Genomic DNA, 13570 nt, shown 5'->3' with positions numbered 1-13570 from the left:
AATTGTTTTTAGCCCTTTTCTGCACGCCCTGGGGGCAGATTGGTCTCTTCTAATTAGGCCAATCTGCCCCCAAAGGGGGCTGAAACCACTAGACACCATGGATTTTTTTTGGTCAGTTTCACGCAAGGGTCGCTCCCCAGGGGGGCAAATTAGTTTTAGGCCATTTCTGTCCCCCTTGGGGGCTGATCGGCCTACTGTAATCAGGTCGATCTGCCCCCAGCGGGGCCAGAAACCTCTAGGCTCTATGGATCTTTTTTTTTTTTTTTTCTTTTTTTAGACATGGGGAGCAACCCCTTAGGCAAAGGTCGCTCCCCTGGGGGGGAAAATGTTTTTAGGCCATTTCAACTATTTTTATTAGGCCAATCTGCCCCCAAGGGGGGCAGAAACTACTAGACACCAGGGATTTTTTTTCTGCGTCAATTTCAGGCAAGGGTCACTCCCTAGAGGCAAATCAATTTAAGGCCATTTCTGCCTCCCTTGGGGGCAGATTGGCCTATTTCTCTTAGGCCGGTAACTAGGCACCAGGGATTTTTTTTTTGTACCTCTTTCACACAAGGGGAGTGACCCTTTAGGCAAGGGTTGCTCCCCTGGGGGTGCAAATTTATTTTAGGCCATTTCTGTCCCTCTTGGGGGCAGAAACCACTTAGGCACGAGGGATTGCTGTGTGTGTATGTGTGTGTTTTGTTTGGGGGGCAGCCCCTTGGGCAAAGGTGGCTCCCCATGGGGGGCACATTTCTGTTGGCCATATCTGCCCCCATTGGGGGCAGGTCAGCCTATTTTTGGAAGGCCCATCTGCAAGAGCCCACAAGAGACAAGGGAAGATTTTCTTTTTTTTTAAAAGAGGGTGGGGGTATGGCCATACCACCACCCGAAATAATTGGGGCCACAGTTGTTCTTCCCCCGGTGGGTAGATGGGGCAATTACCCTCGATCCACTCCCCGGGGAGCTGAAAGCCTACCAGATGCCAGACTTTTTTTTTTTAAATAGTGGGGTGGTGGCTACCAACCAGTATGGGCATGGTTATGCCCCCACCCTAACTGAATGGGGTAACAGTCTTGCAGCTCTTCCCCGCACACTAAAATATCTTATCCCACGGCAAGCAAGAGGACATTTGATTATTTTGGGTTTTAATTTTACATTTGGACCATGAGAGCTTGTCTAACTCTCAAAATCGTCCCACTTGGAATGGTTGGGCAGCACTTTTTGGACTTTGAGGCACTGCCATGTATAAAAATCCACAAGACCTAGACACATCTGAAAACCAAACATCTGGGTTAGTCCAGGGTGGTGTGCTTCACATGCACCCTGCACCATTTTCTTACCCACAATGCCCTGCAAACTTCCAACTTTTCTGGAAATCACACAATTTTCCCCCATTTTTGTGATGGAAACTTCCGGAATCTGTAGGAATCCACAACATTCCTACCACCTAGCACTGTCGCATCTATACCGATAAAAAAATCTGTACCACTTGTCAGCCTAAAAACGTTTTTTTTTTCAAATTGCCCTTTTGGGCCCGCTTTGGTTCTCCCTCAATTTTTGACATGTTTTTGGCTCTTCCCTGTCACAGGCACTTGGCTCACCTACACAAGTGAGGTATCATTTTTACCGGGAGACTGAGGGGAACATTGAGTAGTAGGAAATTTGTACCTGTGCGTTGATCCCACACAGAAATGTGGAACAAATGTCATTTTTAGCTAAATTTGAAGTTTGCTGAGGATTCTGGATAAGAAAACCCCAGGAGATCCACGAAAGCCTGGATTTCCTCCAGTGTCTAGGTTTCAGACATGTTTGGATTTGGTAGGTTTCCCTAGTTGGCTGCTGAGCCCAGGACCAAAAACGCAGGTGATCCCCCCCACCCCCACCCCCAGCAAAACAGGTAGTTTTGTTTTTGATACTTTTGATGTGTTCGCACAGTGTTTTGGGGCATTTCCTGTCGCGAGCACTAGGCCTACCCACTCAAGAGAGTACCATTTTTATTGGGAGACTTGGGGGGATGCTGGGTGGAAGAAAATCTGTGGCTCCTCTCAGATTTCGGAACTTTCTGTCACCAAAATGTGAGGAAAGGGTGTTTTTTGCCAAATGTTGAGGTTTGCAAAGGATTCTGGTTAACAGAACCTGGTGAGAGCCCCAAAAGTCTCACCATCTTGTATTCCCCTAGGTGTCTAGATTTAACAATGCACAGGTTTGGTAGGTTTCCCTAGGTGCTGGCTGAGCTAGAGGCCAAAATCAACAGCTGGGCACTTTGTGAAAAACAGCTCTGTTTTTTGGGGGAAAATGTGATGTGTCCATGTTGTGTTTTGGGGCATTCCTGTCGCGGGCACTAGGCCTACCCACACAAGTGAGGTACAATTTTTATCAGGATACTTGGGGGAACACTGGGTGGAAGAAAATGTGTGGCTCCTCTCAGATTCCAGAACTTTCTGTCACCGAAATGTGAAGAAAAAGTGTTTTTTTTTTGCCAGATTTTGAGGTTTGCAAAGGATTCTGGGTAACAGAACCTGGTGAGAGCCCCACAAGTCACCCCATCTTGGATTCCCCTAGGTGTCTAATTTTCCAAAAAGCACAGGTTTGGTATGTTTCCCTAGGTGCCGGGTGAGCTGGATGCCAAAATCCACAGCTAGGCACTTTGCAAAAAACAGCTCTGTTTTCTTTGGGAAAATGTGATGTGTCCACATTGTGTTTTGGGGCATTTCCTGTCACGGGCACTAGGCCTACCCACACAAGTGAGGTACCATTTTTATTAGGTGACTTGGGGGACCGCTGGGTGGAAGGAAATTTGTGGCTTCTCTCAGATTCCAGAACTTTCTGTCACCGAAATGTGAGGAAAAGGTGTTTTTTAGCCACATTTTGAGGTTTGCAAAGGATTCTGGGAAACAGAACCTGGTGAGAGCCCAACAAGTCACCCCCTCTTGAATTACCTTAGGTGTCTAGTTTTCAAACATGCACAGGTATGGTAGGTTTCCCTAGGTGCCGGTTGAGCTAGAGGCCAAAATCCACAGCTAGGCACTTTGCAAAAACAGCTCTGTTTTCTTTGGGAAAATTTGATGTGTCCCCGTTGTCTTTTGGGGCATTTCCTGTCGCGAGCACTAGGCCTACCCACACAAGTGAGGTACCATTTTTAACAGGAGACTTGGGGGGAAGCTGGGTGGAAGGAAATTTGTGGCTTCTCTCAGATTCCAGAATTTTCGGTCACCGAAATGTGAGGAAAAGGTGTTTTTTTAGCCACATTTTGAGGTTTGCAAAGGATTCTGGGAAACAGAACCTGGTGAGAGCCCCACAAGTCACCCCCTCTTGGATTACCTTAGGTGTCTAGTTTTCAAACATGCACAGGTATGGTAGGTTTCCCTAGGTGCCGGCTGAGCTGGAGGCCAAAATCCACAGCTAGGCACTTTGCAAAGCAGCACTGTTTTCTTTGAGAAAATTTGATGTGTCCACGTTGTCTTTTGGGGTATTTCCTGTCGCAAGCACTAGGTCTACCCACACAAGTGAGGTACCATTTTTAACAGGAGACTTGGGGGAAAGCTGGGTGGAAGGAAATTTGTGGCTCCTCTCAGATTCCAGAACTTCATGTCACTGAAATATGAGGAAAAGGTGTTTTTTAGCCAAATTTTGAGGGTTGCAAAGGATTCTGGGTAACAGAACCTGGTGAGAGCCCCACAAGTCACCCCATATTGGATTCCCCTAGGTGTCTAGTTTTCTAAAATGCACTGGTTTGGTATGTTTCCCTAGGTGCCGGCTGAGCTAGATGCCAAAATCCACAGCTAGGCACTTTGCAAACAACAGCTCTGTTTTCTTTGGGAAAATGTGATGTGTACACATTGTGTTTTGGGGCATTTTCTGTCATGGGCACTAGGCCTACCCACACAAGTGAGGAACCATTTTTATTAGGAGACTTGGAGGAACGCTGGGTGGAAGGAAATTTGTGGCTCCTCTCAGATTCCAGAACTTTCTGTCACCGAAATGTGAGGAAAAGGTGTTTTTTAGCCACACTTTGAGGTTTGCAAAGGATTCTGGGAAACAGAACCTGGTGAGAGCCCCACAAGTCACCCCCTCTTGGATTCCCCTAGGTATCTAGTTTTCAAACATGCACAGGTATGGTAGGTTTCCCTAGGTGCCGGCTGAGCTAGAGGCCAAAATCCACAGCTAGGCACTTTGCAAAAACAGCTCTGTTTTCTTTGGGAAAATTTGATGTGCCCCCGTTGTCTTTTGGGGCATTTCCTGTCGCGAGCACTAGGCCTACCCACACAAGTGAGGTACCATTTTTAACAGGAGACTTGGGGGAAGGCTGAGTGGAAGGAAATGTGTGGCTTGTCTCTGATTCCAGAACTTCCTGTCACTGAAATATGAGGAAAAGGTGTTTTTTTTGCCAAATTTTGAGGGTTGCAAAGGATTCTGGGTAACAGAATCTGGTGAGAGCCCCACAAATCACCCCCTCTTGGATTCCCCTAGGTGTCTAGGTTTAAAAAATGCACAGGTTTGGTAGGTTTCCCTAGGTGCCGGCTGAGCTAGAGGCTAAACTCCACAGCTAGGCACTTTGCAAAAATAGCTCTGTTTTCTTTGGGAAATTGGGATTCCAGAACTTCCTGTCACTGAAATATGAGGAAAAGGTGTTTTTTTTGCCAAATTTTGAGGGTTGCAAAGGATTCTGGGTAACAGAATCTGGTGAGAGCCCCACAAATCACCCCATCTTGGATTCCCCTAGGTGTCTAGTTTTCCAGAATGTACAGGTTTGGTATGTTTCCCGAAGTGCCGGCTGAGCTAGGTGCCAAAATCCACAGCTCGGCACTGTGCAAAAAATAGCTCTGTTTTCTTTGGGAAAATGTGATGTGTCCAGGTTATGTTTTGGGGCATTTCCTGTCGCGGTCACTAGGCCTACCCACACAAATGAGGTACCATTTTTATTAGGAGACTTGGGGGAACGCTGGGTGGAAGGAAATTTGTAGCTCCTCTCAAATTCCCAAACTTTCTGTCACCGAAATGTGAGGAAAAAGTGTTTTTTTAGCCACATTTTGAGGTTTGCAAAGGATTCTGGGTATCAGAACCTGGTGAGAGCCCCACAAGTCACCCCATCTTGGATTCCCCTAGGTGTCTAATTTTCCAAAATGCACAGGTTTGGTATGTTTCCCTAGGTGCTGGGTGAGCTGGATGCCAAAATCCACAGCTAGGCACTTTGCAAAAAAAACAGCTCTGTTTTCTTTGGGAAAATGTGATGTATCCACATTGTGTTTTGGGGCATTTCCTGTCACGGGCACTAGGCCTACCCACACAAGTGAGGTACCATTTTTAACAGGAGAATTGGGGGGAAGCTGGGTGGAAGGAAATTTGTGGCTTCTCTCAGATTCCAGAATTTTCGGTCACCGAAATGTGAGGAAAAGGTGTTTTTTAGCCACATTTTGAGGTTTGCAAAGGATTCTGGGAAACAGAACCTGGTGAGAGCCCCACAAGTCACCCCCTCTTGGATTACCTTAGGTGTCTAGTTTTCAAACATGCACAGGTATGGTAGGTTTCCCTAGGTGCCGGCTGAGCTGGAGGCCAAAATCCACAGCTAGGCACTTTGCAAAGCAGCACTGTTTTCTTTGAGAAAATTTGATGTGTCCACGTTGTCTTTTGGGGTATTTCCTGTCGCAAGCACTAGGTCTACCCACACAAGTGAGGTACCATTTTTAACAGGAGACTTGGGGGAAAGCTGGGTGGAAGGAAATTTGTGGCTCCTCTCAGATTCCAGAACTTCATGTCACTGAAATATGAGGAAAAGGTGTTTTTTAGCCAAATTTTGAGGGTTGCAAAGGATTCTGGGTAACAGAACCTGGTGAGAGCCCCACAAGTCACCCCATATTGGATTCCCCTAGGTGTCTAGTTTTCTAAAATGCACTGGTTTGGTATGTTTCCCTAGGTGCCGGCTGAGCTAGATGCCAAAATCCACAGCTAGGCACTTTGCAAACAACAGCTCTGTTTTCTTTGGGAAAATGTGATGTGTACACATTGTGTTTTGGGGCATTTTCTGTCACGGGCACTAGGCCTACCCACACAAGTGAGGAAACATTTTTATTAGGAGACTTGGAGGAACGCTGGGTGGAAGGAAATTTGTGGCTCCTCTCAGATTCCAGAACTTTCTGTCACCGAAATGTGCGGAAAAGGTGTTTTTTAGCCACACTTTGAGGTTTGCAAAGGATTCTAGGAAACAGAACCTGGTGAGAGCCCCACAAGTCACCCCCTCTTGGATTCCCCTAGGTGTCTAGTTTTCAAACATGCACAGGTATGGTAGGTTTCCCTAGGTGCCGGCTGAGCTAGAGGCCAAAATCCACAGCTAGGCACTTTGCAAAAACAGCTCTGTTTTCTTTGGGAAAATTTGATGTGCCCCCGTTGTCTTTTGGGGCATTTCCTGTCGCGAGCACTAGGCCTACCCACACAAGTGAGGTACCATTTTTAACAGGAGACTTGGGGGGAAGCTGGGTGGAAGGAAATGTGTGACTCCTCTCAGATTCCAGAGCTTTCTGTCACTGAAATATGAGGAAAAGGTGTTTTTTGCCAAAATTTGAGGTTTGAAAGGATTCTGGGTAACAGAACCTGGTGAGAGTCTTACAAGTCATTCCCCTAGGTGTCTAGTTTTTCAAAATGCACAGGTTTGGTATGTTTCCCTAGGTGCCGGCTGAGCTAGAATGCCAAAATCCACAGCTCGGCACTTTGCATAAAGCAGCTGTTTTCTTTGGGAAGATGTGATGTGTCCACATTGTGCTTTGGGGCAATTCCTGTTACAGGCACTAGGCCTACCCAAACAAGTGAGGTACCATTTTTATTTGGAGACTGGGGGGAACGCTGGGTGGAAGGAAATTTGTGGCTCCTCTCAGATTCCAGAACTTTCTGTCACCGAAATGTGAGGAAAAAGTGTTTTTTTAGCCACATTTTGAGGGTTGCAAAGGATTCTGGATAACAGAACCAGGTGAGAGCCCCACAAGTCATCCCATCTTGGATTCCCCTAGGTGTCTAGTTTTCCAAAATGCACAGGTTTGGTATGTTTCCCTAGGTGCCGGCTGAGCTAGATGCCAAAATCCACAGCTAGGCACTTTGCAAAAAACAGCTCTGTTTTCTTTGGGAAAATGTGATGTGTCCACATTGTGTTTAGGGGCATTTCCTATCGCGGGCAGTAGGCCTACCCACACAAGTGAGGTACCATTTTTATTAGGAGACTTGGGGGAACGGTGGGGGTGGAAGAAAATTTGTGGCTCCTCCCAGATTCCAGAACTTTCTGTCAACGAAATTTGAGGGAAAAGTGTTTTTTTAGCCACATTTTGAGGTTTGCAAAGGATTCTGGGAAACAGAACTTGGTGAGAGCCCCACACGTCACCCTATCTTGGATTCCCCTGGGTGTCTAGTTTTAAAAAATGCACAGGTTTGGTATGTTTCCCTAAGTGCCGGCTGAGCTAGATGCCAAAATCCACAGCTAGGCACTTTGCAAAGCAGCTCTGTTTTCTTTGGGAAAATTTGATGTGTCCGCGTTGTCTTTTGGGGCATTTCCTGTTGCGAGCACTAGGCCTACCCACACAAGTGAGGTACCATTTTTAACAGGAGACTTGGGGGAAGGCTGAGTGGAAGGAAATGTGTGGCTTGTCTCTGATTCCAGAACTTCCTGTCACTGAAATATGAGGAAAAGGTGTTTTTTTTGCCAAATTTTGAGGGTTGCAAAGGATTCTGGGTAACAGAATCTGGTGAGAGCCCCACAAATCACCCCCTCTTGGATTCCCCTAGGTGTCTAGGTTTAAAAAATGCACAGGTTTGGTAGGTTTCCCTAGGTGCCGGCTGAGCTAGAGGCTAAACTCCACAGCTAGGCACTTTGCAAAAATAGCTCTGTTTTCTTTGGGAAAATTTGATGTGTCCACGTTGTCTTTTGGGGCATTTCCTGTCGCGAGCACTAGGCCTACCCACACAAGTGAGGTACCATTTTTAACAGGAGACTTGGGGGAAAGCTAAGTGGAAGGAAATGTGTGGCTCATCTCAGTTTCTAGAACTTTCTGTCACTAAAATATGAAGAAAATTTGTTTTTTTGCCAAATTTTGAGGTTTGCAAAGGATTCTGGGTAACAGAATCTGGTGACAGCACAACAAGTCACCCCATCTTGGATTCCCCTAGGTGTCTAGTTTTCCAAAACGCACAGGTTTGGTATGTTTCCCTAGGAGCCGGCTGAGTTAGAGGCCAAAATCCACAGCTAGGCACTTTGCAAAGAACATGTCAGATTTCAATGTAAAAATGTGATGTGTCTGTGTTGCATTTCCTTTCGCAGGCACTAGCTACACAAGTGAAGTACAATTTGAATTGGGAGATTTGGGGGAAAACATACTAGAAGAACAAGTGCTATTGCCCCTTGTCTTTCTCAACATTTTTTCCTTCCAAATGTAAGACAGTGTGTAAGAAAGACGTCTATTTGAGAAATGCCCTGTGATTCACATGCTAATATAGGGACCCCGAAATTCAGAGTTGTGCAAGTAACCACTACTTCTCAACACCTTATCTTGTGACCATTTTGAAAATACAAAGGTTTCCATAATACCTGTTTTCCACTCTTTATATTTCAGCAAATGAATTGCTGTATACCAGGTATACAATGATACCCCATTCCAAAGTTCAGCTCATTTATTGGCTTTGGGTACCTAGAGTTCTTTATGGACCTACAAGCCCTATATATCCCCGCAACCAGAAGAGTCCAGCATACGTAATAATATATTGCTTTAAAAAATCTGACATTGCAGGAAAAAGTTACAGAATAAAACGTGGAGAAAAATGGCTGTTTTTTTTCACCTCAATTTCAATATTGTTTTATTTCAGCTGTTATTTTCTGTAGGAAAACCTTGTAGGATCTACATAAATGACTCCTTGTTGAATTCAGAATTTTGTCTACTTTTCAGAAACATTTAGCCTTCCGGGTCCAGCATTGGTTTCACACCAGTTTCTGTCACTAACTGAAAAGAGGCTAAAAGCAGAAAAAATAGAGAAAAAGGGGTATGTCCCAGTAAAATGGCAAAATTGTGTTGAAAAAAATGTGGTTTTCTGATTCAATGTGCCTGTTCTTGAAAGCTGAGAAGATGGTTATTTTAGCACTGGAAACCCTTTGTTGATGCCATTTTCAGGGGAAAAAACACAAGCCTTCTTCTGCAGCACTTTTTTCCCATTTTTTTTTTTTTTTAAACGAAATTTTCACTGATTTTGGCTATTTTCTTGGTCTCCTTCAGAGGAACCCACAAAGTCGGAATACGTCTAGAATCCCTAGGATGTTGGAAAAAAAGGACGCAAATTTGGCGTGGGTAGCTTATGTGGACAAAACGTTATGAGGGCCTAAGCACGAACTACCCCAAATAGCCAAAAAAAAGGCCTGGCACCTGAGAGGGAAAAGGCCTGGCAGCGAAGGGGTTAAATGTTATTCCCTGTTAGACAATCGCCGTTTCAACGCAGTGGCGCCTTGGTCTCTTCATTTTAGTGTTCTGGGCACTGACAATATGTAGTATTACAGGTTTATGCAGAGACCCGTGATGGTGGCAACGGAGTCTCAGGGAGAGGAGTCCCGTTTCGCAGCGCCCCCCCCCCCCCCTTCCCCCTGAGTCCAGGACAAGGACTCTATTACGGCCTGGACTTCAAGCGCACAGTCAGGCAGATTAATAGCAGCACGTGCTGGGTATAAACTATATGCAGTATGCTCAAGAGAGTAGCCAGAAGATTAAAATCCCCTCCACTTGAACCATACCTCGAAACACACCGAGCATGGAAAGTGAGCACGCCAGACCTTAAAAGGGTTCCCTTCTCATCTGCCAGTCAGTACTTTCACCCTTCTATCTATTCACCCATCCATCTGACAATCACTTAACCTTTCCATCCATCCATCCATCCATCCACCCTTTAGCCTATCTATTCATTCATGTATTCTTCACTTTACATTTCCAGCAATCCATGCACCCAGCCTAATCATCCATCCTTTCACCCCATCATATATCCTTTTAATCTTTCCCACCAATTCCTTCTCCAGCCATCCATTCAGTCACCATTTCATCAACCCTGACAGCTTTTCATCCATCCTGCCATTCATGCACTCCTTCTTCCATCCTAACTTTCACCTTCTCATTCTTATTTCACGGTTTCTTTCTCTTCACCTCTTTTTCCCAACTATCCATCTTTTGTCTCACCCTTCGTTTTCTTTCTTACCTTCCTCTCTCAGGTACAGGTTTTGTACCGAACCCTGGACTCAGAGGTGTCAAATTCAGTGCCAGGAGCACAGTGACAGCTCGTCCTTATGGACGTCAGTTGGGGCTCCATTCTCTTTGTTTTCTGTCATTTTTGTATTACGATAATAGTGTAAAATAATATATTATTCACTATTAGGCTATTAAAATGGAGTACACTTAGCTAGAATGCACCCTTTCATGGCAGCTGATGCACGTAAAAAAATACTTTCAAAATTACAGTATGTTGTGTACCTGCTTCTGGGTGAGAGTATTTATATGAGAAAGTGTATGCAAGAATGAATTTGCGTGTACATGTAAGTATGTGTGTGATTGGAAGTGGAGGTCAAAGGGCGTGTGTTGTCACGTCAACTACCCCTGGCATTTCGGTGTATTGACCCACATGGGCAAACCCCGCTTAAGTGTGTGTGTGGGGTCAAAGGCACTACGACTGCGAGAGTGCTGCTGCTAGAAACGGGCACCACACCTCAAGACACTACTCACCAATATATAGGACTAGGTTTGGAAGAGTCTTAAGCAGCACGTGCAAAAAATATTGATGACTTTTTGGCCTCAACTGTGTGGGAGCTGGCAAAAATATAGGGTGGCCTGAAACTAGCAGCCTCGCATATCCCCTTTCTACAGAAGCACAAGGGAGGGCTTGACCCAGAGGCCAACATCGCAAAGTTGGAAATACAGGTCTTACTCGAGGAGAATCAAAGACTCGTCCCTTCCGCTCACTGTAGTAAATATTCACGCGTACGAACGCTTATTTTCCCAGCTTCTATTGAAAATTAAACTTCTAAAAAGAAGTGAGGATGATTGCTTTGCATGACACGTGGGGAGGAGCAGGGCAGACACAGAAAAATCGTTTAATACGCACCACCAGGGCAGACTGTGAGCTTTAAGGTGAAAATAACATTCATTTTCAATGAAAAGAAACGTTTGAAAAATCCACATTCTAAAGTTCGCTTCAAGGTCCAAGCTTGCGATCAGCCCCAGAAGCAGAATCCTGTCATTGGAACACCCATGATATCACAGGCACTGCACTGTGATGTCACGAGGCCCGCGGTATGTGCAGAGGGGAGGCCTCCTGCAGCAGAGGGTAAACGAGAGACCTCTGTTGTGGTAGGATGGAATAATGGAGTCTTTCAGTTTCATCGCAGGACATAATCTGTGACTAAACAGATGGATTTTCTCAAGAAACATGAATACATGTTCGTTGCTAGCTAATCCCTGTTAACCTGAAAGTGGTATCACCCACAAAGTGGTGACTTACGATGACCCGTTGAAAAGTCTCCTCTGTGACGTGTCGTTGGTAGAAAAGGCTGGAAACCAGGAACCTGCAGCACTGCAAACAAGGACACCGAGCGGGGAGGACCACTGCTGGCGGCTGGGGCTGGAAATCAGAGAGGCCGAAGCTGCAGAGACAGATCAGGCTCCTAAAAAGGTAGGGGCAGATGTGGGTGTAAGACAAGGTGAGTGAATAAACCAAACGAAAACTGATCTGAAAACCAAACCGAACTGAAAACTCAACTTGAAACAAAACGAAATACTAACTTGAAATTGACCGGAAATTCTAATTTACATTAATCCTTAATTTCTTCAGTTCCATTCTTGAAAGCCATAGCTCCACAACCCTAAATTTCTCCTTCCAACCGAATATTTCACATTTCCAAACTAATCTATTATTTCGTCTCATTGCCCATGTCTTGCTTCCGCCTGCACCCCTTTCTTTTCCAACCCTATCCCCTTCCCTGATCTCACCTTCCCCTCCATCATCACATTCCTATTCACCCATACTCTCCAGTTCCTTTCTTACCATTTCCCTCCTTTCATTTGACTTTGATTCTCTTCCCTTGCTCCCTTACCTCTATCCTCTACTCCCCTCCCATTTCTTGACAACTTTCGATACCCAATCCAGACATTTATCTCTTATTAGCACTATTACATTCCCTTCAGCGCCTGACACATCCCTTACTCTGTCCACTCTTTTTCGTCTCTGCCACTCAGCTCCCCTTACATATCTATTCAACCTCCCTACCCCTTCCATTCTTTCCCTTCCCCATTCAGTCTTCCTTTCCGTGTGCTTCTCGCTTCCACATTCTTCTGCTACATTGCCTTCCTTTCCTTTTCTCTTTATCCCCCCAAGCTCAACCCTTGCCTCCGTCACCATCCCCACGAACCAATTCCTTTATATGTCCTTCTACATCTACTCTTTACTGTCCCTTCCTCGTCCCTTGCCTTCACCTTACCTAACCCCTTGCTTCTTTTAACTCCCCTGCCTTCCTCTCCACCTCTCCTCTCAACTTCCCTGCTCTTTACCTCTTCATTTCTTTTCCCCTGGCCCTTCTCTCAGCTCTCATTTCTTAATTTTCCTTCCCTTCCCCTCCCATCTCCTTCCCCTCCTATGCCCTCCACTCCACTTGCCTTATCTCCTTCCCCCCTCCCTTCCTTCACCTTCCCTTCACCCGCCCCCTCCCTTATCTCTTCTCTCCCTTTCCTCCGACTCCCCTTTCCGTTCCTTTTCCCCTCCGCACCCTTTATTTTCCCTTTCTTGTCCCCCTTCTCCCTCTCTTCCTTTCACATCACCTTCCATCCTCTCTACCTTCCCCTCAACTCTTCTTTCACACTCCATTCCTTCCATTCCCCGGCCTACCCTCTTTCCCACTCTTCTTTCCTATCCCTACTATTCCATTCCCTTTCTTCCCATCCTTTCCTCTCCCTTCCCACTCCTCCAAATTCATTCCTTATCATTTCCCTCTCTCCTTTCTCGGCCTTACCTTAGCTCTCCTCTTCTCTCCAGTTCCATCTCTCCTCTCCCCCTTCCCTATCTCTCGTCTTTTCTTTCCTCATGTTTCCATGACTTCATTTTACTCCCATACCCTTCTCATGCCCTCCAATCATCCCCTCCATTTCACTTCCCTACCTTCCCGTCATTATCTCTTCTCCCCACTTCCCTATCTCCACTCTCCCCTCCCATTCCCTATCAATACTCTCCCCTTCCCTCACATTCACTTCACACCCATCCCTTCACCTTCCCTTCATTCTCTTCTCTCTCTTCTCACTTCTCCTTCCATATCCCCCACTCCCCACTTCCCACTTATCTTCCTTCATTCCTTCCCCCTTCCCTTTTATTCCCTACACCTTCCCTTCTCCCTATGTCCCCATCCCTTCCCTTCTCTCACACTTCCCTTTCCCCTTAATTCTCCTCTCCCCTACCCTTGCCTTCCCTATTTCTCCTTTCCTCTAGTCTCCTCTCCTTTTCTATCCTCTCTTTTCTTTCTTTCCATGTCTCTCCCCTCTACTTTATTTCCCTTCTCTTCCATTATTTCCCCCTTGCCTTCCCTATCGCTCTTCTC

At 45.8% G+C, this 13570-nt stretch overlaps 1 protein-coding gene across 1 annotated transcript in view; it reads left to right on the top strand.

Annotated features, from left to right (window-relative positions):
* LOC138265132 (neurofilament medium polypeptide-like) overlaps positions 1-13570 on the top strand; it is a 43269-nt gene that overhangs the window by 15831 nt on the left and 13868 nt on the right. Inside the window, exon 2 of the mRNA XM_069212674.1 lies at positions 11460-11658. Coding sequence (XP_069068775.1) covers positions 11460-11658 — 199 coding nt within the window. The remainder of the gene's footprint in view (positions 1-11459; positions 11659-13570) is intronic.

The sequence above is a fragment of the Pleurodeles waltl genome, chromosome 11, assembly GCF_031143425.1.
Source record: "Pleurodeles waltl isolate 20211129_DDA chromosome 11, aPleWal1.hap1.20221129, whole genome shotgun sequence".
NCBI classification, from domain to species: domain Eukaryota; kingdom Metazoa; phylum Chordata; class Amphibia; order Caudata; family Salamandridae; genus Pleurodeles; species Pleurodeles waltl.
The sequence above is the reverse complement of the archived record's forward strand: the minus strand, read 5'-3'. Positions and strand labels throughout refer to the sequence as shown.